The sequence below is a fragment of the Lupinus angustifolius genome, chromosome LG17 (assembly GCF_001865875.1).
Source record: "Lupinus angustifolius cultivar Tanjil chromosome LG17, LupAngTanjil_v1.0, whole genome shotgun sequence".
Taxonomy (NCBI): Eukaryota; Viridiplantae; Streptophyta; class Magnoliopsida; order Fabales; family Fabaceae; genus Lupinus; species Lupinus angustifolius.
Genome location: NC_032025.1, coordinates 1,484,805 through 1,509,427, shown reverse-complemented (window position 1 = coordinate 1,509,427; position 24,623 = coordinate 1,484,805). Strand labels below are relative to the sequence as shown.

At 32.4% G+C, this 24,623-nt stretch overlaps 4 protein-coding genes across 5 annotated transcripts; 3 read left to right on the top strand and 1 right to left on the bottom strand.

Moving 5' to 3' along the window:
• Nucleotides 2,181–4,654, top strand: LOC109331276 (protein WALLS ARE THIN 1-like). 2 transcript variants are annotated; one of them, XM_019565675.1, is made up of 6 exons: nucleotides 2,182–2,587; nucleotides 2,700–2,762; nucleotides 3,061–3,177; nucleotides 3,298–3,700; nucleotides 3,910–4,061; nucleotides 4,218–4,653. In XM_019565675.1, exons 1-6 carry the CDS (start codon nucleotides 2,406–2,408, stop codon nucleotides 4,390–4,392), a joined length of 1,092 nt encoding a protein of 363 aa, XP_019421220.1. In that variant the 5' UTR covers nucleotides 2,182–2,405; the 3' UTR covers nucleotides 4,393–4,653. The 2 variants fall into 2 exon arrangements, with proteins under 2 accessions (XP_019421221.1, XP_019421220.1); XM_019565676.1 differs by lacking the exon at nucleotides 2,700–2,762 and having other exon boundaries at nucleotides 2,181–2,587; nucleotides 4,218–4,654.
• Nucleotides 5,212–7,373, top strand: LOC109331279 (protein RTE1-HOMOLOG-like). The gene is made up of 3 exons (XM_019565679.1): nucleotides 5,212–5,336; nucleotides 5,713–6,018; nucleotides 6,674–7,373. The coding sequence occupies exons 2-3, from the start codon at nucleotides 5,749–5,751 to the stop codon at nucleotides 7,097–7,099; spliced, it is 696 nt and encodes a 231-aa protein (XP_019421224.1). The 5' UTR covers nucleotides 5,212–5,336; nucleotides 5,713–5,748; the 3' UTR covers nucleotides 7,100–7,373.
• LOC109331280 (thioredoxin H-type-like) lies at nucleotides 8,976–10,449 on the top strand. Its single transcript, XM_019565680.1, has 3 exons — nucleotides 8,976–9,118; nucleotides 9,602–9,724; nucleotides 10,156–10,449. The coding sequence occupies exons 1-3, from the start codon at nucleotides 9,023–9,025 to the stop codon at nucleotides 10,297–10,299; spliced, it is 363 nt and encodes a 120-aa protein (XP_019421225.1). The 5' UTR covers nucleotides 8,976–9,022; the 3' UTR covers nucleotides 10,300–10,449.
• LOC109331275 (beta-galactosidase 3-like) lies at nucleotides 10,569–16,665 on the bottom strand. The gene is made up of 19 exons (XM_019565674.1): nucleotides 16,433–16,665; nucleotides 16,190–16,285; nucleotides 15,980–16,092; nucleotides 15,738–15,804; nucleotides 15,492–15,584; nucleotides 15,162–15,305; nucleotides 14,839–14,927; nucleotides 14,648–14,753; nucleotides 14,480–14,567; nucleotides 14,081–14,199; nucleotides 13,832–13,996; nucleotides 13,498–13,676; nucleotides 12,956–13,065; nucleotides 12,763–12,872; nucleotides 12,338–12,448; nucleotides 12,143–12,256; nucleotides 11,849–12,051; nucleotides 11,418–11,754; nucleotides 10,569–11,139 (listed from the first exon to the last, which is right to left on the bottom strand). Exons 1-19 carry the CDS (start codon nucleotides 16,613–16,615, stop codon nucleotides 11,011–11,013), a joined length of 2,556 nt encoding a protein of 851 aa, XP_019421219.1. The 5' UTR covers nucleotides 16,616–16,665; the 3' UTR covers nucleotides 10,569–11,010.

Here is a 24,623-nt window from a genome sequence, read left to right as displayed (position 1 = left end):
AAACTTAGTCTGTGTTAATTGTTTGGGTTTTGAAATTTACTTAGATTTTATGAATGGATTAGCATTGATCCCATCTTTCAAATGGGAGGACATTACATGTCATAAACTTTGTTCCACTGAGTTAAAGTAACACAATTTATTTTCTATCAAAAAAACTATAATACAATGAACTTTCGATTACCCTTTGACAAATACAGTAACACAATACATTTGATCCTTACAAGTAAGAAATAGTGTGATTGAACCAAACTCAACCTCAAAATGTGGGTAAGTGAGGTCCAAATCGCAAAATGCATGAAGACAGAGTTGAAGTAAATGAAATTGACAGAACGTAAGAATTGTAAGTAAAATATGTGGGCCAGTACATGTAAGTGTCTCTTACGTTGATTTAGAACTGAACTGAAGTGCAGGCAAGTCAGGTCCAAATCGTTGTCTAGTAGAAAGCTATAGCTGATTGCTGCTCTCTTTTCATCTAATTCCAATTAAACCCTTTCAAACCAATGTACTCATCAACCTTCTCTTTCTTATAAATCATCATCGATTAATAAATTGTTGGTTTAATGATGTAAAGCTCTACTGCATCTACAAGGTCGTAGATTAAGTCGAACTTAAATTTTATAAAAATAAAAGATTAGAGATTAGGACAATTTAAAAATAATTATCTTTAATGCTTTTCTTTTCAGAAAGAAAAGTTAGTTTGTATACATTCTAGATTAATTAAATCCACCACCATCCTTCAGAATAAAAGCATTATTATAAGCTGGATTAAGATCCTTATTTGGATATTATGGCACATTATTCATTTGATATTGAATATATTCTCCATAAAAGGTCCAAGTACGTTGGCATACATGCTGCCTTTGAAAAGGGAAACGAGATGCTATTTATGTAGTGTTTCCTACTTTTCACAATACCTTTTTCATTTTCTTTGAAATGGATAAAAAAATAGACCGAATTGATAAAATTAAACTTTGAAGCTGAAAACACATCTTTCAAACACAACACTAATTGTTTTATCTGCAAAGCACCAGCTTGTATAACAAGCCAAGTTTTATCTCATCAAGTGGGATCGTCTACTTGAATCGAACAATGTTATAATGTTCTATTATAAATCAATCATATTCAATGACAAAGCATCGATTTATAAGTTATTCATTATTATTTTCCCTATAGTTTTCTTGATCTCTCTCTTCCTCTTAAAAATTGGATTAGCTTCCATTTATTGACAAAAATGGGAGAGGAATTTTCTATATTTGTGATGGATTTAGACGAGAATTACTCTTGATTCTTGAAGATAATGTTGTATCATAAATTATGTTATATCTATACAAATTATTAAATCTAAATCCTTCATGATGGTTCTGGCTATATTTTTTCTTAATCTCTCTGCCTCTACTCATTGGGCTGATGAATTCTCCTTACTGGGGCTTATATAGATCTTCTTTGCACATGCCCTAACCCTCTAGGCAAGTTTTTAATACTTTTTTCTACAATAGTGGCAAATTTCCGTTGATGCATTCATTACTGATTATTATTTTGTTTCCTGGAGCAAAATTAGCAAAGGAAAAAATTAGACATTTCCTTCAAACTCATTGTACATGCTACTATGATTTTGTTGTCGATGAATTGTTATAAATTCCCATTATACAAAGGTACTTGATTTTGTGATCTAAAGTGTCAACAAAGGTGTAGAAAAGAACTAGCATTCATTTTTGTGGTATATTTTTAGTGTGCACGTTCTCTAATGGATAAGGTAAAGATTCATACACATGACAGTATTGAACTCTAACATAACATATATATGAGCCTAAGGTCTTCAAAAAAACGGGACTATGTTACCCTATGAATAGACGGACACATAAGTGGCTTCTGAATCATCTCAAGAGACATTAAATAAGTTCAATAATGATTTATGAGTCAAATATTAGCAATTAAATATATACTAGTATTCACAACAGAATAGGTAAAAAAAATGAAAAACATTTGATTAAGATGCTAATCAGATAACAACAACAAAGACCATTTTACAATCACATGCACTAGAGCCATCACATATCTAGCAGAAGATATGTCCATAAACATTTTAAATCTAGAAAACGACAGATTCCATTATATACATTGAAAATATCAAAATGGTAAGTCCTTTTTGTTTTTTGTTTTTGTTTTGCATCAATTAGGTGTAAGGATCTCTATGTTTCAGATAGATTTTTTCTACTCTTAAACATTCTCTTAGTCAACTATTCCTAATATGCTGCAACCTTTCACAACCACAAGAGACCATTAACGTATAAATGAACTCTCATTAGTCACTAATTCCCATCCTATATAGCCAAATCCCAACTTTGCTTCTTTCTGTGGATCTGAATCATCAATATCTACAAAAATAAAACACAAGACTGAAGAATATGATGGTGCCTGAACGAGCTAAGCTACACATAGCCTTAACGTTTTTACAATTTTGTCATGCAGGAAATCATATATTTCTGAGAATTGCACTTAATACAGGCATAAGCAAATTTGTTCTTCCTGTCTATAGAAACATTACTGCTCTTGTTCTTCTTGGTCCCCTTGCATATTTTTCAGAGAAGTATGCTGTTTAGTTCAATAGTATATGCAATATATAGGAACTGTTTTATTATCCCTAGTTCAACTATCTCACTTGTTTTCTATTGTTTTATATCCTTTTTCTATTATGCCAGGAAAGATAGGCCATCAATTACAAGTTATTGTATCATACAATTTTTCCTACTTGGACTAGTTGGGTATGAACTCTTCATTGATATTTGATCAATAATTGACGAAACATATTTGTTTAAATCTAAACTGGAAAAACAGATTTGCATCCTCTGGTGCTTCTGATTAGTATGATATGGTCATGTTGGAAAGAGTAACACACAAATTTTACCATGTAAGGACCCAACATGATTGATTGTAAAGTCAATTAATTTCATTACAAAGAAATTGTCTTTTCTCTCTAACATGACCATATCCTATTATTTGGAAGCAAAGGGGGATACAGTTATACAAATCCTTCTAAATTTTCACTTTTGATTCTGGCAGAATAACTTTGAAAGAAGGATTCTACCTTGTGGGTTTAGAAAACACATCACCTACTTTTGCTTCTGCTATGCAGAATTCTGTTCCAGCCCTGACATTTCTTATGGCTGCATTACTAAGGCAAGCTATATTCCTTAACTTAACCTCTAAAGCATAGAAAGTAAAAGCCTATGATAAAATGATTATAAGTTATTATAAATTCATAACCTTATTTGTTCAAATTATATAATTGAAGTGCAGATATGAGAGCGTCTACTTGAATAGGATAGATGGTGTGGCTAAGGTTCTTGGAGTCATTGCTACTGTTGGAGGAGCTACAGTTATTACCCTTTACAAGGGACCTACAATTTATACTCCAAATTTATCATTACATGAGAAACAATTCTTGCCGGTATTGGGGGACGCCGAAGAGAAGAACTGGAACTTGGGTTGCATCTGTCTCTTTGGCCACTGTTTAAGTTGGTCTGGTTGGATTGTGATGCAAGCATTTGTCTTGAAAAAATACCCAGCCTCACTCACAGTTACTGCCTTTACTTGCTTCTTTGGTGTTGTGCAGTTTATGACAATTGCAGCTTTTTTTGTGAAGGATTCCAAAGCCTGGCTGCTCAATTCTACTAGTGAGATCTACAGTATTTTGTACTCGGTTTGTGAATCAAATTCATCCCTCCATCTGCATCTTTCATTAGCATGTTAGTCACTACATATATATTACAATCTTCAAGACAATTATCAGTTTTCCTTATGTCTAATCATAGAAGTTAAATTTCAAAGATAAGCTTAAGTTGACCTTGCCTTATTTATTACCATGCATAAATAGCTTAATTTAGTGTTTATTAATTTACTTTGTAACAGGGAGTAGTGATTTCAGCACTGGCAGCAGCAATACAGATATGGACTATTAGCAAGGGAGGGCCAGTGTTTGCTTCAATATATCTACCCTTACAGACATTAATTGTAGCCTTGATGGCACCTATTTTTTTGGGTGAAAAATTCTTCTTGGGAGGGTGGGTTCTTATTATCCAAGCAACTTCAGTTTCATTTTGTTTCCTAAATATCTATTAAGATTATTGGTGCTTTGTTAATATGTTGTTTTATGTTATATAATCCGTTGCTTCTGGTTTGTGCTATAGTAATATATGGTTTTCAATTTTGAGGTGCAGGGTTATTGGAGCTTTCTTAATTGTATCAGGCTTATACCTTGTTGTCTGGGGAAAAAGTGAAGAAACCAAGTTTGCTAAAGAGGTCATAGTCCTCATTGACCCTAAGAATCATGCAGAAGAAAAATGTAGCAGTTCTTCCCTCATCTATCCATTGATTCCTACACAGAAATCTTAGAAGTGACTCAAGTTAGAAGGAAAGAAGATATTTTTTATGTGTACAACACAAGTTAAATTATAAGAGTCATAAAAGGTGACCAAATATTATAACATTTCTTAGTTGCATGAGGGATATCATTTGTCTATCACTAATTTTGGTTGATAATAGGCTTCAAATTCCAAATTGAGGTATGATAATAAGTGTTTGAATCTAAACATTTATATGTAATGAATGTATCACGATATCGTTGTGATATTCTTGGTTACATGTTTTGGACACAGCTAATTTATATCTATCATGCATGTCAAATTATGTAGCTTGATGCCAAAATAAAAAAAATTAACTTTTTATCTATTAATTACACCACTTCTAAAAAAAGTCACTTTGCATTTTATTTTTTTTGTTTATAGAATTTACAGCCATGAATCACCTAATTTGTAAATATGCCACGCACAATTTTTCAACTTTTCCACCTTTCTGAATGATTTAACTAACCTAACTACTATTTTATTTTATCAACTATCAAACCTCTTTTAAATGAAATACATAATCCATCTTATACTCTTTTGCACATTTTTTTCCTCTCAATCAACCAAATACACAAATTTTAAAACTCAAAGATATAATTTCATAATAAGTAAAAATATAAATGTTTTATTATATTTTGTATTTTATGTGTAATTATGTACCTCTTTTATTAAGGATTTTTACTATGGGAAAGAAGACATGTGAATTTAGTTTTTAATGTGAAAGGAGTTAAAAGTTTCTTAAAGTTGTTTGATAAAACTAAGAATTTGGAAGGATAAAATTGTAAACTTATTATTAAAAGCTGTAGTGGGATGAAAAGTAGTTTTAAAAAGCTTTTTAGTTACTAAAAGCTTCATTGTCTCGTGACTCGTCCTATAATCCTTAACTATCGCTGTGTGAAATTATACGCAGTTCCACGACCACTCCTTTCTCAGGTAAATCTTAGATCTGAATCTCATTTCTCTCGCTTTTTTGTTCTCTTCCACCTTCTTCTTTTTACGATAATTGATATTCTCCTTCATTGTAATCTCATTATGAATCGCACAATTTATTTACACCATTTTACAGAACAATCCCATTTTCAAATCTCAATCTAGGAATAATATAAGATACCTAGTTATCAAACACCTTAAATACACTTTATGAAATTGACTTTGCAAACAAGGGAATATTTAAAGTCCATGATTGATTTTCTTAAATCACTAAAATATTACGCATAATACATGTTTGTGCATTGTTTTAGTTGGTTAAGGTTCAAACTTCAAAGTACATGTCAAATGACATTCAGTTTTATAATTACTTGTTGTATAGGGTTATAGGTAAAGTCAGTGTTGTTCAACTTTTGCAATGGAACCAGACTCGGATCCTGAGAAGCTGGAGATGATGGAAGGAAGTTTTTCCCAAACTATGCAAATCGATCCGAAAAGGGCTCGATATCCTTGCTCCATTGTGTGGTCACCACTTCCTGTCATTTCATGGTTCATTCCTTTCATCGGTCACATTGGCATATGCAGAGAGGATGGAGTCATATTGGATTTTGCAGGGCCTAATTTTGTGTGTGTTGACAATTTCGCATTTGGAGCTGCCACTCGATATATTCCAGTGAGCAAAGAAAAGGTATATATCGTGGTTTTAAATTATAGTTGCAATTGTGGTACTACGATTATGAAAATTGTAGACAACCATATGAAAATGTAACCAATGACAATGTGGTTGCAGAGACCTATATTCTGGCTGTGATTGTAGTAATGGTGTGATTATGAAAATTGTGGACAATAACAATTGTAGCAAAATGCAGCCTGCCACAACAATTATGGTTGCTGAGAATCATGGACCTTCAAAATCACAATATTCTAGCCATAATTGCTGTTGTATAATAAAATTATTTATTCTTTGTTTTCATTCTCTGTGATAAGAGAACACTGCCAAGTTTTGTTTCCCTTGAATTAACAAATGCCTATATGCTAGAACAAATGTCCTGAACTAAGAATGGACATTGTCACTATTGAGATAAAGTAAGAGACAGAACGAGAAATAATACCATTAAATTATGGCTTTGTGAAATGGCTTCAAATTTGTAATTTTCTTTATGTGCATTGATTTTTGTACTGTGTTGTGGTTTACACTAGCTAGAAGACCTATATTTCAAACTATTGATTTTTGTAACAGCTATAAATACCTATATTTTAAAGGAACTTAATCTGTCCAACTTGTTAACATCGGTTTTCTGCAGCTCAATTGCTTTTCTAATGTTATTTAAAATAATTGGCAGCAATGTTGCATCCCTTTGTCCCAGACCGCATTCAACGGTGAGGGACGCTACATACAGGATGAAAATGGTGGAGAGTTGAGGACTTGGGATGATGCATTACGGAAGAGCACTCAAGAATTCCAACATCGAGCTTACAATCTCTTTACATGCAATTGCCACTCATTTGTTGCCAATAATCTAAATAGGTTAGCCTTTTTGTCTGGTGGATGGAATGTGGTGAACCTTGCAATTTTTATTTTATTCAATGGACGTTGGGTCAGCACAGCATCCATGCTCCGATCTATCATACCATTTGTGGTTGTATTTTTTCTTGGAGTCACGTTTGGGGGCTTCACCTTCCTAAAATTTTGGTTCATCGTCACCTCCGTTCTTATCGGTTGGTTCATCCTTGGTACTTACTGTTTCAAGAATCTGATTCAGTTGTAGCATGTGTCTCCCTTACTGGTACTTGTTCTATTTTGTATAAAATTGTAATACATTATAAGTTTGTGAAGGATATATACTCATATGATTGTTGTTGCCATAGCCATAGGCATGTTGTTTCCACAGGTCTTCATATTTATGTAACAATTTGTTAGATAAAGAGGGATGTAGCTCCTTGGTGTTTGATATCTTATATAGATGGCAATACTTTCTCTGTCCCACCTATTTGTAATACATCAAGACTTGAAAATGAATCCTCTTATTAGTCTTATGTGTATTAGAGTCTGTGTTTATCTCTCTTCACTTGTAAAGCTTGTCATGTAAAATTCCGCATGTAGGAAACTGTTGAGCAAACATGATGTAGAAGAACAACAATCAAGTCCAATTCTCGCTAAGTACAATTCTAACACCGTAGAAGAATATATTTTTTGGTACTACCAAAGATATTTCCTCACCTTTTGGTTAAGGAACTAATCCATTTCGGCATGCGTGGTTGCCTCTTCCAACAAGTGTCTGCTTCAAAAATTGAACTCTTGACCTTTTGGTCATCCTAGGAAACTAGCAGGGCCTTACACCACTAAAGCAACAATATGTTGGTACACCGTAGAAGAATATGGTAAGTAAAAACAAATGCTTTACAATTTCACAAGAATACAGGACAAATTAAGTACATCATGGATGCTATCATCTAGGATATCATATTGATCTTCTAGATATGAATTTTTAGTTACTATCTTTCACAACTAAAGAGTGTCAACATCTGTCATATACAACTTGCATTGTTTTTAATTCAATTTTCTTTTAAAAGAAATATGTAAGCAAGAAAGTAGGCAAAAAAGAATTATTGATCACAAAAGAACCTATGTTCTGATACAAGTAATATTCGTGTGTCAAACAGTGAAGAACTTGAAAAAGAATGGCAAAAAATAAAAGTTGAAATTATTCTTTCCTTTTTATGTCAGATAAAATTATTCTCTGAGAACCCATTTTGTTACTAAACGGGCCTTGATGATGACGTGGATGGAAAAGTAAGCCCATCATTGATTTGCCTGCAATTTTTGTGGCGGTGTGGTCCAATTCTGATTTCTAAGTAGCGCTTCTTGAAAAGAGAATGGAATTTTTTTGGGACAAAAATAGAATGGAAAATTAGCAATGGCCAATGGGTAACAATTATTTTAATTAAAAAAATAAAGAGTGAAGAACAAAAAAAAACTTTCACCTACACTGATAAATTTGTAGAACACTCACTGAAAAGTGATCCTTATACCTAATTCCAAATACAGAGGGATTTATATTTTATTTCAAACACAGATCGATTATAATTATATTCAACTAATTTTAAATTTAATTCCAAATTTGGATTTAATCAATTAGTATAATTATCAATTCATATTTTATATTATTAGCATTTCGATAGAATTATTGACTCATATTCTTATTAACTATAAACATCACAAATAAGATAAAATTAAAAACTAAAAACATTTTTTTCTATTAAAAAATCCTTAAAGCATAGAGCTTATTAAAATTTATAAGAGTGTTGAATATTATTTGTAAGTAAAAGATATGAATTGCATAAGGTTTATAGTTGATATATTATTAAAAGACTAATTTTGATATGATTGAAAAACTAGTAAATAATAATTATGATATCACTTTTAGAGGGGAAAAAATTAGATGCTGCATCATTCAGTGACGTATATAGATATTCACTAATATATTTAATGAAAAAATAATTCAATTTTGCATGAGAATCTCCGCGTGATTTAATTTATGATATTGGTTATTGGCAAATTCGTAAAATAGTAGCAAAAGAAAACCCTTTTTAAACCCGTGTTCCTTATTTATAAGAATAACAGAGTAACAATTGCTTCATCTTCATTCCTTTAGAACTGAAAATTTTGAGAGAAAAAATTTTGGAAAAAAATGGCAGGTTCATCTGAAGAGGGACAAGTCATAGGGTGTCACACTGTTGAGGCATGGAACCAACAACTCCAAAGGGGCAATGAATCCAAGAAAATCGTATGCTACATTTTATATTCCTTTTGTTAATTTGTCTATGAGAATGGATCTCATATTATGGCTGCAATTTATGTTTTTTTGTGAATGTGACATGATTTTATATAATGGGTATCCTTTGGCTTGGTTTGGTTTTGTTATTATATGACAACATGCATGTGGGAATGTTGGGTTATCTCTCATGTGTGGCTTTATGATAATTATATTATATATTTTATAATACAATGTTCAAACCTCAAAGATTATCCATGGATCTGAATTTAAGGCCAGTTTGTTCAGGCTTCTTAAAAAAATCTGTTTTTTCTGAAATGTTTTTGACAAAAAGCTGATTCTTGTAAAACCAGATGTTATTTTAAGTTTGTTTACAAGTTTATATTTTATTTTAAAAAGTGGTTTTCGATTGTTTGGTTATAATATTGAAATGACGATTATTTTAGAGAAACGTTATTATTTTAGAGATATATTTACCTTTTTAATTTATGCCAGATTGTTGTGGATTTCACTGCTTCTTGGTGTGGACCATGCCGTTTCATTGCACCATTCCTGGCTGAGCTTGCTAAGAAGTTTACAAATGTCATCTTTCTAAAGGTGGATGTGGATGAATTGAAGGTAAAAAACTTGTAATTCCTATAATCCCTCTCCCCAAAAAAAATTAATCCCTCCAGACTAAGAAAAGGATGACCCAGTATAGTTCCCATATAGTAGAGTCTGGAAAATGTATATGTATACAATCTCACCTCTATTATAATTTAGGGGTGGCAATACGGGCCATCACGGCCCACCCCGACCCACCTTTGGTCCTCCGAAATATATGGATTGACCCGACCCTTATTGTTAAAAAGACTCAAATCCCCAACCCAGCTTGTTAAAAAATGGCAGGCCAAACGGGCTGGCCCGTCAACCAAGCCCATATTGTCATCCCTAATTATAAGTGGAGAGACTATTTCTAGAATTTGAAATCGTAACCTAGGGGTCTCTAATCAACAACCTTATTACATGGTTCCACTAAGACTAATCATAGGTAATTTGTATAATTGCAGTCTGTTGCTCAAGATTGGGCTGTGGAGGCTATGCCCACTTTTGTGTTTATCAAAGAAGGATCTATTGTGGGCAAAGTGGTGGGAGCAAAGAAGGATGAGCTACAGCAGACACTAGAGAAACATGTAGCTGCAGCTAGTGCTTAATCTTTCTGCTGTTTTGTCTTTACTTTCATATTCAGAGTACCATGGACTAAATTCTATGTCCTGTTATCTTTATTTTTACATCTTGTGGTTCATATATTTCTGTTATTGCACCTTACAACTTTTTATGTAAACAATGACCCTTGTCATCTATCATTTCATCTTTACATTTCAAGAGGGGAATACCAGTTGTTTGTATTTTGCATGATTGATTATTGTTGGACTCTGCAACTAAAATAAACAAAGAATTTAGTAAAAAAAACATAAAGATATAAGGCAAAGTGGACAGAATAGTGGACTTCAATAAACTTCAATAGAGAATGGTTACAGCAAAAGACAAATCACAAACAAAAACACTTGATACACTCCAACCAAATTGCCACTCTTCTAAGTTCCCGTATCCTGTTAAAAAACTTAAAGGTCGGGAACCAGAACTTCACACACAACACGAGGGTCCAATTTATAGACCCCTGGTTTCACATCCACCAATCAAACAATGGCTAATTTCTAAAACCCTGTTAATTCCACTACATGCAATTATAAACTATGTGCCTTTGGCACCAACATTTTTAGCTACTTTTCATCCTAAAAATACAATTCCACTCACATTCAACTACAACTAACTTTACCTATACTCTTTTTATTCTTTCTTCACTTACTATTAAGTTACTACACACCTCACTTGAATAAAAAAAACAGTGCCTAGTTAACCACTCAGCCCCGAGTAGCGGTTGGACTGCAAACAGCTTCAACTGATAACCGCTTCAGCACATTCGGACATGGGTCTTTACCGAAGTTGGTGTTTGATACAGTGACTATGCATCTCACCTTTCCTATACATTTCTGTGAAAAATCAGAAGAAAATAATATAATGTTAATATTTACGAAGTTCGAATGGTGTGCACTTAGACTCAAGGAGTTTTATATAGACATCCGATGATATTTCGATAAATCAGTATATAATTTCTCTTGTATCATGAATATAAAAACACATCAAAATATTAGCACATATTAGGATAAAACTTTACATTGATAGTACTTCAATTTTTATTTACTAAAAAAGGTTTGTTCAAAAGCTAATGGGTTTAATTGTGAAATGAAGAGTATATGATAGATAGTACCTTCTCTAAGATGTCATAGGATGCTGCAGAATGACAAGCTCCTTGAACATAATTACCACATGTCCCCAAAGGGGTTCCAAAGCTTGCAAATTTAATGGAGGATATAGTTTGGCCAGCACTACAATGCAAGTGAACCTTTGGAGGATGGAAATCTTCTGACTTACCATAGCTCTCAATGTGCCAATTCTTAATATTTGGATGATATTCTGACACATCTGCACACACACTGCTCACTGATCTCTTCACTAGTGAAATCGTTGAAGGATCACCAGCAAGTTCCTCGAAAACAACTAACAGGTTATGATCTGGTTTCAACCAAGATCTAGGCACATGGTACCTGAAATATTTAGTACAAAATGCTAAGAAATTGTGTCTCGATAACACCTACAATCCTACATCACCTGCAATATCCACAAATAAGATAATTTTACCATCTCTGTGTTGGTTGGCCACAATCAAGCTGGCACTTTGGAGGTCTGAACGAACCGGCATAGTTGCAGTCACTGCAATTACCGATAGCCGAAGCAGTCCAGTATCTTCCAATATTCTGCCCATTAATCCATATTTGACCTTTACCCATACCCTCCATGTCCAATGCTAATGGCTCGTCCCCTTCCGGAGCATTGAAATAAGTCTGCGAAGTTGATCAATTAACTTCAATCATTTTATAAGCTAAAACTTGGTTTTCAGTAAACCTTGCGATCATTTATGCTTATTATTATCACCTTGTGCCATGTCAGAGGCTGCTTCTTTTGTACAACTAATGCTGTCTGCATCCACTCAACAGAAGAGATGCCATTTGGGGATGCAAGATCCATGGCCTCTCCTTTTAGCCCAACCTGTTTTAAAAGGCATGTCTTAAAAAAAAGTTTATGTTTTTAACTTCAACTTATTAAGGAGTTAAAGTAAGCCCAAGTAACCTGATAAGTCCATTTCTTCCAAGACAAGTCCAACTTTCCCTGGTCAAGTCCGTGGAGTGCAATTGGACCAAGGATTCCTGTGTTCCATGTCTCAAAATGTCCTCCTACATTCTTTGACAACACAACATTAAAGAAATGATATTAGTAGTTAGCATATAAAGAATAAAGCCCTTACAAAGTGTTTCTGAATTGCTGAAATCAGAATGATGAGTAGACATGATAAAAGCTTATTTAATTAAAAAAGGTAAAATACCCTAACAAAGCATAACAAGACAGTTTATGAAATACAATGCTTACAAAATCTTAGAAAGGTTTCAAACATAGTAAAATGAACTTCAGCACAAATCCAACAATCATTTTTTGCCAAAAACTCTACATTTACTGCAGTGGGATTTCAGAAAGTAAAGGTGGGAAACAAAACTTACTGGAAGTCCAACAGCAACACTGAGCAAAGCTATTCTGTTTGTTCCAGCACGAAGGTTCACATTGCCAATATATCTGAATCTCCTATCCTCCCTTGTTCCATAGCCAGAACCTGTTTTAGTCATATTTATGCCATGTTTGCTTTACTAATCAGCTGGAAAGAAGATTTACTAAAGAAGAAAGCAAACTACATACCAGAAAGTTGACCATTTACGAAAACATGCACGGCATGGCCAGTGGATTGAACAATTAGACTGGGGAGTTCGCCTCCACGGAGAAAGGACTCAGATGAACCTACATCAACACTTTAGACATTTCCACATGAAATAAGTTAGTATAGCTAATGTGGTCTCTGTATCTATATCATCTAGAATCTAGAAGCTATAGTGGTGAGAGATTCTGTCAAAATGTCTGATTCTACTCTGCAGGAAAACTGATTTAAGACATTTATATCAAAGCTAGATCACTTCTGGACTCATAATCCAGCATCAAGAAATGGCAACCATTTGTTTTCATGATTGGTGCAAATGATCTGTTGTGTGTCAGAATAATGTATGGAAATGATTAATAAGCAGAAGGATTCTATTGGTCATAGTTTAACCGTGTGGTGCAATGAAAATTATAATGACTTTCCCTTGCTCAGCTAGTTAGTAATCTAGAGCAATAAAGAATTTCAACAAGAGATTGACAAAATTATGTATGGAGCAAATTTAAGCAACTTAGAAAATCAGACTTACCTAGTTATATACCAAAGATAATCACTTGTATCCCGTGTTACATTTATTTGTTCCAAGAGACCGGAAGCAGTGATTGCAGAGTTGTCATCCATAGAAGAAACATCTTCATCAAAACTCTCCCATGAGAACATCTGAGTATTTGTTGGCAACATTTGCATCTGAGATGTTTGCACTCCAACCTGAACATGAGTTCATTGGTTGAACAAAATTTTAAATTATAGAATCACATTGATTGTAGACGTTGAAGGTGGAGAAATAGTATCCTAGAGAGTATAACTGTGAACAGAGTACCCCTAGAATATGACAATTCCAAATTTCAGACTTTTGTACATACTTTTGCTGTATTAAAGACAACATTTCTGCAATCAGGGAGAATGCTGATAGACCAAGGAGGTAAATTATAGTGCATATTGTTGAACAACACTCTAGCAGAAGATTTTGTATCAAAGTTTGAGAGAAAAGCAGCACAGTCTCCAGATTCTGTCGAGTATACATGAGCCTGGGCAAGGTAAATACTTGCGGGTCAGTAAAGAAACAAAATGGCAAAACTGAAAGCCAATAATACCTCAAAAGTAAGTTAAACCTGTTGGAAATTCCCCAATGAAGTAACAACTGGGTCAGCCGAAACTAAAGCTCGCTCACACATCTTGATAGCCTTATGTAGTTCCTTTAGATGACCATACTTTGGTTGCCTAATCAAACCTGTCACGGGTTTTTACAAAAGTAGCCAGTTAACTCTTCAGCATTATAGTTTTTCTTTTATGTATAACCTATAGTAATATAGTCATGGTATACTGTTGTGAAAACTAATGTCGTAGTGGAAACAATGAGAAATAATGAGTTAACTTCAGGCTAGTGAAGAATTGTAAGCATTTGGACTTAAAACTGTTAGTAGTCATGCATAATAAGCAACTAAGAAAAAGAACTAAAAATGACCAGCAGTTACTTAATCTACATAAATTACAGAATTCTAAGTTCTCACCATATTCATCCAATGGAGCATCATAGTCATAGCTGGTAGTAATGAAAGGGCCTCCAGCAGTACGGCCAAAATTGGTTCCTCCGTGATACTAAATGTGAATGCAAGGGAAGTTAGTAGGTGTCATCATCATCAAAATTTCAATTTTTAAGTCAATAGAAGAAAACCAACCATGTAGTAGTTTACAAAGGACCCTCCTTTTTGAATGAATCGACCAACTGCAAACGCCAAATCCTGGACAGGTCTTTTGTGATTTGGACCACCAAATTCCGAAAACCTTCATATTGGACAGTAAAGTTATACATGCTATTCAGAATTTTAGATCTTCAGTTCCAATTTTGTAGAGCAATAAAAATGCTTACCAACCACTCCAAGCCTCTGTCCACATTGTAGGCTTATAGGGTTTATTGGGAGTAAATTGATCACAATAAAAGCCATTGCAAGTGTTTATCTGTCATGAAATACGAAACAGAAACAGATTAGTTTATCAACCTGCAAGGTAGAAGTAAATTTACAACTGGTTGGGTTTCGATATATTTTTGTATATGTTACACAGTCTATTTTTTAAATAAAAGAATAAATTAACAATAGAAGAACCAAAAGGGAAAGATCAATACGTTCATTCTAATGGTGCGTCTGCAGGTAAATATTATAAATGGTTTTCAAGAGTAGTGGGAATGCTCACCACTGGATCCGGTGCATCATCTTCCTTGCACATCACCCATGGGACACCAGTTCCCATTTCAACAGCCATTTTTGCAGCCCAGTTCACATAATTTTGGCCAGCAGCACCAAGCATTTTACTCTGTGGCCCGTACTCATTCTCAATCTGAAACATGTTTAGCATTAACATTATTATATCTAATCAGAGACCTTGAATGAAAATTTTACATCCCCTAGTGCCTTTCTGTCAAGACAATTTATGTTATAGCAGCTGATGAATCATTCCTAAGAAATTTACTTAAAACTGGTAGCTTTAAAACACAGTAAAAAACAAAGAAAGACAGATTTTCACCTGAGAGAGTATTATAGGGCCACCTTGAGATTCATAGAGATGTTCACTCTTCATCATTCCCACTATTTTCTCAGTGAACCCTTGCATTGCCCTCTGCAACATCATTAATGGATCATCAATTAAACCTTTCTATTGGTGACATCAATTAAATTAATTTAAATGAGAGAAACTGAAGAAATTTCACAAATGACCTTTAATTAATGACTATTAATACAAGGCCAATAATTTAATGAAAAAGAAAAAGACCTTGAAAGGTTCATTGTCTGTTCTAAAGCTTATGCCTGGAACATACTTTAGCCAAACAGGAAATCCTCTGAACATTAAAGAAACAATTGAAAATTACATAAGGTTAAAACTTCAAGTTAGAAGAAAAGAACAACAATTTAGTTAAGGAAAATGAGACTAGGAAATTAAATTTATGAAGAGGAAAAATGATATAATTCTGTATTAGAAAATGAGTTGGAAGAGAGTGAGAGATGAAAGGGTACCCAAAATTCCATTCAGCACAAACATAAGGTCCAATGCGAAGATGAGCATAAAGTCCTGCTTTTTGTATTGTCTTCACGAATCTCACCAAATCATTTCTTCCTTCAAAATTGTACTGAGTTGAATTGCATGCACAACAACACAGTGGGAGGAATTAGCGTCAAATTAAAGACAAAAATCATGAAGAAAATTGAGCAGAAAGAGTTAAGTACATTGCCAGGAGAAGGCTCATGAACATTCCAAAAGACATAGGTTTCAATAACATCTAAACCTCCTTCTTTTGCCTTGTAAATTAGATCTTCCCACATCTACAAAAAACGTGATTTCCACCAAAATGAAAAAAACAGCATAGAAAACAAACAAGGAAGTAGGTAAAGTTTCTATTTTTAGTTAAAAGAACCAAACTTTAACATGAGAAAAATGATGGGTCATGGAAAGAAGAGGCTAAAACTTACATCAGGGGTACTTCTGGGATAATGTATAGAACCAGAGAAAAGGATTCTCCTTTGGCCATTAATGAGGATGGCTTTTCTATCATAAGTGATAGTAGAGTGAACAAGGTGAGGAACAAGACACAATGCCAAGAAGAAAAATGAAAACATAAACTTGCAAACTGAACTAGTTGAACTAGTTTCCATTTTCCCCCAAACACTTTCTCTTTCTCTCTCACACACACACAAAACAAGATTCAATAATGAAGAATGGAGAGAGTGAGAGAAGAGAGAAAAAAGAGAGAGGGTCTTTATGGATGTTGTGATATTGGTATCCTATGAAGGTGGAATAATAGTGAAAAGTAAGTAGGTGCATTCACACCCTTCTTGTTTCCGAGTCTGAAAAAAATGCTGAGTAGATTATTGATTATTAATTTATATAAAGTACTGTCACAACAGCTTTGATTATATAAAGTACTGTGCTACACACTTCACACTTAGTTGTGGCCACAGGTGTCGAACCATGGACTCTGTACTCTGACTTAAACGGCGCAAATAGAGTCTGTGAGGGTTGCACAAATATATTTTTAACCCTGCTTTAATTGAAATATTGAATACTCCAGTATGAACATATGCTGTAAGAAAAAAGTTCCATATGTTTATAGTTGAATATTATCATATATTTTGTGTGAAATTATGTTAATCTGAGAATAACTACACAGTTAGTAGTTAGTACTGAATTAAAAAGGGACAGTATATAAATAGTGTAATATTTATATAATTGTAAAGATTTATACACGGTTATCTACCATTCATTTGTATTACTTTTTTGAATAGTCTATAATAATAATTAAATATAAATGATATAGTGACAATGTATCAAACTTTTACACTACCAATACATACATATTTTCTTTACATATAAAACTCACGTGGATACATACATTTTTTATCCCAAATTCATACATAGTCATTGCTATTCTTAGGTAAAATGAAATGTGAATGAGGCTCGTCAATGACATAGAATATTCGCATTAAGATGGGGGTAATGTTAACCTGTATTTCAGTGGTTTTGCAAGTTGGTATAAATTGTTAGATTATGGTTCCATAGAAAAAATTTGTTAGATAATGATTTTTTTGTGTACAACTAAGGGCATCTGTTCATCTCCTACGGTTAGTTTGGGAGTTGGATTTTGGAGGGGAATGGAAGGCTTGGGAGCTACGAAATACACTTGTGAGATGGCTCTCAAGCCTTCCATTTTCCTTCCTTCTCCTCCAAAATCCAACTCTCAAACTAACCCTTAACTAACTTTTTTGAGTAAGCAACTAATCTTTTTTAGATGTGTAGTTATCCTACCCTCTAACATGAGGAGCACATTTGCTGTACCACAAAGTATATTACTCCATGTGGCACTGCTTGTGATTAGTTGTAAAAAATGTATTTAAGTTAAAAAAATAATGATTAAGTATTTTCTGACCAATCATAAATAATTACACACAGAATGGTACACTTTTATGGGACAGCCAATGTTCACCCTCCAACATGTATCATTCAAAAGAATAAAAAATTTAACATGTTGATTATTCTGAAATCTAGTGGACCGATACATCAATAGACTAATTTAGTAGTTAGATTATGGTATAGTGTAATTAACTTGTGTATGTTATTTCTTCTTATTTGTTGACCGAACCATAGCAGAATGAGTGGTCTGTGCCTAACATAAATGACTCATATATACCATTAGGACAATAGAGACAAAGTGTTGCTGGATACCTACCAGTTCGCAATAAATTGACTTAACCAAATTGAGATTGGAATTGTATCGATCACAGTTCACAGTATTCTATGAGAGTCATCAGATCCTATAATTAAGCTCGGCAATCCAACTTACTACAAAAAATTATATTAACCCTTCCACTTCCCCAATGTGACGAAGATAGAATTAATAAACATAATAAACTAATGAATCTCAACCAATGATATAAAAACCATATCGGCTAGTTTGACTGGAAAACCGGCAAATTAGATCTCTAGTTAGTACGGTATGGATGTTGAATCGGCCAAGTATCAAAACCGGTGAACCGGCCAAAATTTGACTAAACCAACTGGTTTATACACATATTTTTTTATAAATAAAAACTCATTACACGATAACCCTTATTTCCAACTATTCTTCAACCCTTCAAGACACATGCTTCCAAGACATACGTAGATTACACATTTTGGTTTCTAACATTGATGTGTAATTTCAGTAACATTTGTATAATCTTGGAGTAAACAATATGAAAGTAGGATTTAATGCAAAAATGGAACCTCAATATGAGACAACTTTGACTCCTTGGTGTTGAATGTTAAAACTCCAAATTTATTTGTTTTGAGGGTGAGTTATGAACTTGTGTCATTTATTTATATTTTGCCTATGTTAAGTTATACATTTTAATTGATATATGTTTTGCAATTTACACTTTAAATTTGTTAAAGATTTAAAGTTGTTTGTTTATGTGAATTTTGAGTAGATTATGAATATGAATTATAAATTTGAGCATCTACCTATTTGAAATTTTTATGTTATAGGTTTATATATATATATAAGCATATATGTCCAATTTAATCGACATGTGATTTAATTACTGAACCACCGGTTGAACCACTTTACCAGTATACCAGTACCCTAACTAGTTTGATAACCGATACGATTTTAACAACACTAATCTCAACCTTTAGTGTTGGTCAAGTAGTGGAATTTTTTCTAGATTCTTAAAAAGACAAAAAATACTAACGATTCAATTTCTGATAGCAATATTGGGTAGGAAAGACATTTACATGTCCTAGAAGGAATTAGTTATTTAAATACAAAAAAAATCAATTTATTACTAGTGCATGAAAATTTGTTCTTTTGATTTATTTTTAAATATATAACACATCTTATTTTGTAGAGAGTGATTGTCTGAAAACAATTCATATCATCATAAATAAGATGCATGTTTAACTGGAGCATTTGGGATTGGTTATTCACAACATCATCGATTTAATTAACCAAAATTAGAAGGTTCGACATATTTTTCGACCAAGTTTAGTCTAAGTCTCCATAATGTTTTGGAATATATCACACTATATGTGAATTTTTATGTACCAAAAAACATCCCCAATAGTATAATAGGGTTTTTTTCATTTGAAAAATCAAATTTTGACTGGTATAATTTAAGAAAAAATGTAATTATTTTTATTGGTCGAGGATTAAGTTCCAATACCAATTTCATAATTTTCATTGATTAATTTTTTTACGGTTAAAATTATTACTTTTATGAAAATGCCAAACTATATAAGTTGAAATCAAGAAAAAAATATTTTATGACCATATTGTTTATTAAATATAATCAAGAGTGAATTACACTGACACTCCTGAATTTTAGTGAAATTATACAAATCACTCAAATATTTTTAAAACCTACACAAACCAGTCCTATTTATACATATACATTACACTGGCTACCTATGTAAGAGATATAAGTGTAATTTCTTAAACAAAAATAGTGACGGGTGTAATTAAGTTAAAAAAAATGTTATATTGTAGAAACTAAGTCCAAATAGCATAAACTCGATCTACATTCATTATTATTTTTTATTCGTTACAAACTACATCATTAAGTCTAAGGAGGTGTTTAAATTACTCTCATATTATATTATAACTAACCAAAATAAATAATAAACATCGACTCTTACACTATTTGGATTTGTCTTCACAATATATCATACTTTGTTTGACTTAATTACACCTGTCACCATTTTTTATTTAAAAAATTATACTTATTTATCTTACAGGGGTAGTCAATGTAATATATATATATATAATTAGAGTGTTTGTGTAGATTTTAAAAAGGTCTGCATAATTTGTGTAATTTCACTAAAACTCATTGGTATCAGTGTAATTTACTCTATAGTCAATCAAATATTCGGTAGTGATTAAAGTAACAAAGTTAGGGAGATATTAAAGTTCTTAGTGTAATTATTAACTGATTTTTCTCTACGCGTTAGTTGAAGGTTTTAAATCATAAGGTTGTTGACCTAACTACCTCCCAAACTTGATTAATCTCACAATTATTTGCGGACGGCTTGTTAGGGGATAGGGATAAATAGCCAAAAAAGTTATACCTTAAAAAATTAAATATTTAATATATTGAGAAATGGTCAATTTAAGTTATTTTTAATTTGTTTTTTCAAAACCAACTTATTATCCTTTATTTATTTTACTAACAAAAACAGTAGGTAATAACTAATAATAACGTAAAAATCATGGTGAATGAAAAATCCTTTATCTCTGCCTTTTTTATGATGTTAATGTGACATGTCATGTAAACAATTATTAGTCCATGCCCTATTCTGTCGGGAATCAGCCATTATATATCCTCACAAACTTGACATTGTTGCCCATTTCTCTTTTAGAAAATATGATTTTGTCGGCAATAGTTAAAGGAGTTAAAAATAAATATTTCAATTTTTTAGTTGTACGGGAAGAAAAAAAAAATATATAAAAAGGATAAATAATAAGAAATTAATTACTAGAACCACAACTCACCAGTCTCCTCTCACATTTTTGTGTGAATTTCTTTTCTCCTTCAAGTGACACCCAACTCTTTGTATCAATGTTTTTAGTACATGAAGCCGCAAGGATATGAGAGTGGGACCGGACCGGTCAGTCCAACCGGTCTGATTGTCGCCCGACAAGATAAACGGCTCTGTCTCACTCAGAAAATCGGACACTCTTTCTAGCCGTTTTAGATCGTTGCAAATTTGGTTAAACCGAGATAACCCAAAATAATCTGGGCAGTCCGACCGAAAACCAGAAATAGAAGAGTGGAAACCCTTGCCGCTGCTCTTACCATAAGAAGATGGTGGATTCTTCGTCCCAAGCACGACGACTTCATCTTCATCGTCTCACTCATACCCTGTGAGAGATGTCAAACAGTCAAAGTGCTTTCTCATGCACTCTTTCTTTTTTAATAATTTATGACTGAATATGTGCCTGCAACTTCTACAGACAAAGCCTTATTTAGATTTTAGAACATTCTAGCTAAAGTAGTGCATTATAATTGTATATATTTTATAATATTAGTAAACAAGTTTGTTTAATATTTTGATTTTGTTAATGTGGACAAAAGAAAATAATGAGTATTATATTTATATTATCTAATAATAGAGAAAAATATATTCACTAACAAAGTAAAAATTATATACACTCTCAGTATATTATTCACCATTTATATTAATCATAGTGGATGATACAGTGAATGTGTATAAATATTTATACTGACAATGTACAAATATTATACTCATCTAATAAAGATGTTTACATAAATTATAATATTTAATCTCTATAAAAGATGATTGTACTTTTGTATTATTTAAACTTGTTTGATGTACTTTTATTTGATCTTGATAATATATTATACAAAACATAATATTGATAAGTGTGTTATTTATTTATTTTCATCTATCATTAATTAGATATATATATATATATATATATATTAGTTATATAATATATATAATATGATGTCGTCCGGTCCGAACGGACGGCTTAACCGGTTAAACCAGTTAGAACCTACACGAAATCTCATTCGATTTGATATCCGACTCAGTTATCATAACATTGCATGAAAGTCCCATTGTCTTGCAAACATTTCTAGTTTATGTTATTAGTCAAATAAGGGATTGAACTACTTTAAAGTTTGAACTATGAAAATTTCAGTTCAAAAAAATTAAAGAGACATTTCACTTAATTTTTTCTTTAAAAAAGTAGATAGACACTATTCGAATATTTTTCTTCATTTCAACCTAAAGAGAACTTGTAGAAGTTACTCCATTATTATTATTTATTATTATATATAATTATAATTATGGGAGGAGATTCATTTACTTCAACAATAAGTTTAAAAAAATATATTTCACATTTTAACTATTAGTTTTAGGAAAATTCAATAGTTTGGATTAGTGAGTAGATCTAAATCATTGTATTTTCTTAAAATCGATGGCTAAGATATGATTCTTGAAATAAGTGAATTCTCTCTATGATATATTAATTATATATAATTAATTTTTATAATCATAAATTTTTAAACAACAATTAATTATCAACTTTCTATTAATTGAAGTTGATGCATATTTTACCACTAGTTGGTGAACTCATGGGAATATCGGATCTTGAGCTCACGTATCTTGATGGAGATAGGCATGCTATTCTCTCTCACCCTAGCATTTCAATTTTTTATCTAAATCACTGTAGGAATTCTGTGATACATATATTACTAGGATATAAAGAATCAAAGGTTGCTAGTTTTAACCTAATATTCACTTTCTTTTTTGCTTTCAGAAAAGTGAGAAAAGCACAAAAAATGCAAAAGTAAAGTGTGCACTTTGCACTTATGTATGCAGGGATCCTCTGATTTAATTTACTCCTCAAAAGCATTTCCTTTCTATTATAATAACATTGCAAGCGCTCCTTCTTTTAATACTTCATTGTGGTCAACACAAAGTCAAAGGATTAAATGATTAAGCATGAGTGATCTGTTATCTATGGTTGGTAAGTCATGATATCTGTTCCAAAACGAGTATACATTTGTTGTTCCATAATTTGTGTCACTTCATATGTCATGGATTTATGTTTGGTCAGAAAAAATATAGTTAAATAAAAATTTAATTATTAAATGTTTTTCTAACCAATCACAAACGCATGATACATGGAATTATACAAACTATGAGACAAAAGATGTGTCCCCTCCGAAAACCAGATCCCTCATGTGCCCATGTTTGCTTGTCTTTAATGTCTTCTAATTATGTTTGATTAATTATGATGTTCTAAATTATAATTAAATCTGCGATTTCTACTAAGGGCAATGCTAATTGCTTAACAACATTCTTCTTCTGCAAATGTAATAATGTTTTTGTTAGTTATATTTGGTTAACTATTTGGTCTTTTCAACTTTCTTCAGTGTTTCACGGCGAAATGAACGGATGCATGTGCAGGATTGAAAAAATAGGAATTCGAGGACAATTGGACTTTAGTCACAACTTCTTTAACTATTTATAACTGACGGATATCTTGGACTTAAAGTTTTCGTATTTCATACCCGCACCAAAAACATACTAAAACATTCATGTCTCATTTACATTATTATATACAGTTTTATATAGTTTTATGTATCGTAGTGTGTATAATAAGTTGTTGATCCGATGAAAGGAAAAAATAGTACCACTAGATTGGTTCAACTACAATAAGAATCTCTCATGCATTGTGAAGGTGTAAAGATTTAGATAATCAATATATAATTTATCATTCTTTTAAGTTAATAATAACTGAAAATCAATAATAAATAATACAGTACAAACACAAAAAATTCTTAGTACAATTTTGTTTTTTTTGTAAAGTTGGTAATTAGAGCTAACTTTTTTTAGAGGTAGCGTTTTTTAGAGGTGTGGAACAAAAAAAAGTAGAGTGCGTGATGCACATGCCACGCATGATTTCCTGCTGTTATGTGAAAACAAAACGGAATGGTTTAACGGCAACGTCTTTGGATTCTTCTCGCCGTTAACGTCGGTGCGATTACTCAGTTGGACTTTAGCTTTGGATGTCACGCGCAACAACGTGGCGCGTCAAGGAGAGGCTCTGGCCCACATCCACGTCAGAGGATATTTGTAGGATTAGAGAGACACATGATTCCATTGAGTTGAAGGAAATCTGCTGCAGACTCATTCCTATTCATTGCCGTTTATAGAATAAAAACTATTTATGGTGTAGGGAGTTTTTTTTAATAATTAGAAAAGGAAGGTTTTAATAGTAAAATCAAACGATTTTTTTTTTAAATTTCAAATATAATATTTTCTTAGTCTAAGAGCTGAGTCTAAACATTTAAACATCAATTACTTTTTTTATAAAATAACAGTTAGTTATGTGTTTGTATTTTTCACAACCACTTATCACTTTTTAATTCATTAGTTAGAGAACATGGAAAAGCAAAAGCATAAATTCAGAATTAAATCCGATACTTATGCTCATCCAGCCTTGTCTAGATATGCATTTTTTAACTCTTAAACCACACAAATTTGCTGCACCACATATAATCCCAAAAATAATACTCTTGGTAATACAAAAAAAAATAAGGACCCGTATGAAAGAGGTGGCATAAGCATATGTATATAAGGCATAAATATAAATAA

Bases quoted from the DNA above. Each gene is read 5' to 3' on its own strand.
- LOC109331276 (XM_019565675.1), top strand. From the start codon at position 2,406: ATGATGGTGCCTGAACGAGCTAAGCTACACATAGCCTTAACGTTTTTA. The intron at 2,763-3,060 runs GTATGAACTCTT...TGATTCTGGCAG, and splicing joins TTCCTACTTGGACTAGTTGG to AATAACTTTGAAAGAAGGAT. The intron at 3,178-3,297 runs GCAAGCTATATT...ATTGAAGTGCAG, and splicing joins CTTATGGCTGCATTACTAAG to ATATGAGAGCGTCTACTTGA.
- LOC109331280 (XM_019565680.1), top strand. From the start codon at position 9,023: ATGGCAGGTTCATCTGAAGAGGGACAAGTCATAGGGTGTCACACTGTT. The intron at 9,119-9,601 runs GTATGCTACATT...AATTTATGCCAG, and splicing joins GCAATGAATCCAAGAAAATC to ATTGTTGTGGATTTCACTGC. The intron at 9,725-10,155 runs GTAAAAAACTTG...GTATAATTGCAG, and splicing joins TGGATGTGGATGAATTGAAG to TCTGTTGCTCAAGATTGGGC.
- LOC109331275 (XM_019565674.1), bottom strand. From the start codon at position 16,615: ATGGAAACTAGTTCAACTAGTTCAGTTTGCAAGTTTATGTTTTCATTT. The intron at 14,200-14,479 runs GTGAGAACTTAG...AACCCGTGACAG, and splicing joins TGCTCCATTGGATGAATATG to GTTTGATTAGGCAACCAAAG. The intron at 11,140-11,417 runs GTACTATCTATC...GATTTTTCACAG, and splicing joins CCTATGACATCTTAGAGAAG to AAATGTATAGGAAAGGTGAG.
- LOC109331279 (XM_019565679.1), top strand. From the start codon at position 5,749: ATGGAACCAGACTCGGATCCTGAGAAGCTGGAGATGATGGAAGGAAGT. The intron at 6,019-6,673 runs GTATATATCGTG...AATAATTGGCAG, and splicing joins TTCCAGTGAGCAAAGAAAAG to CAATGTTGCATCCCTTTGTC.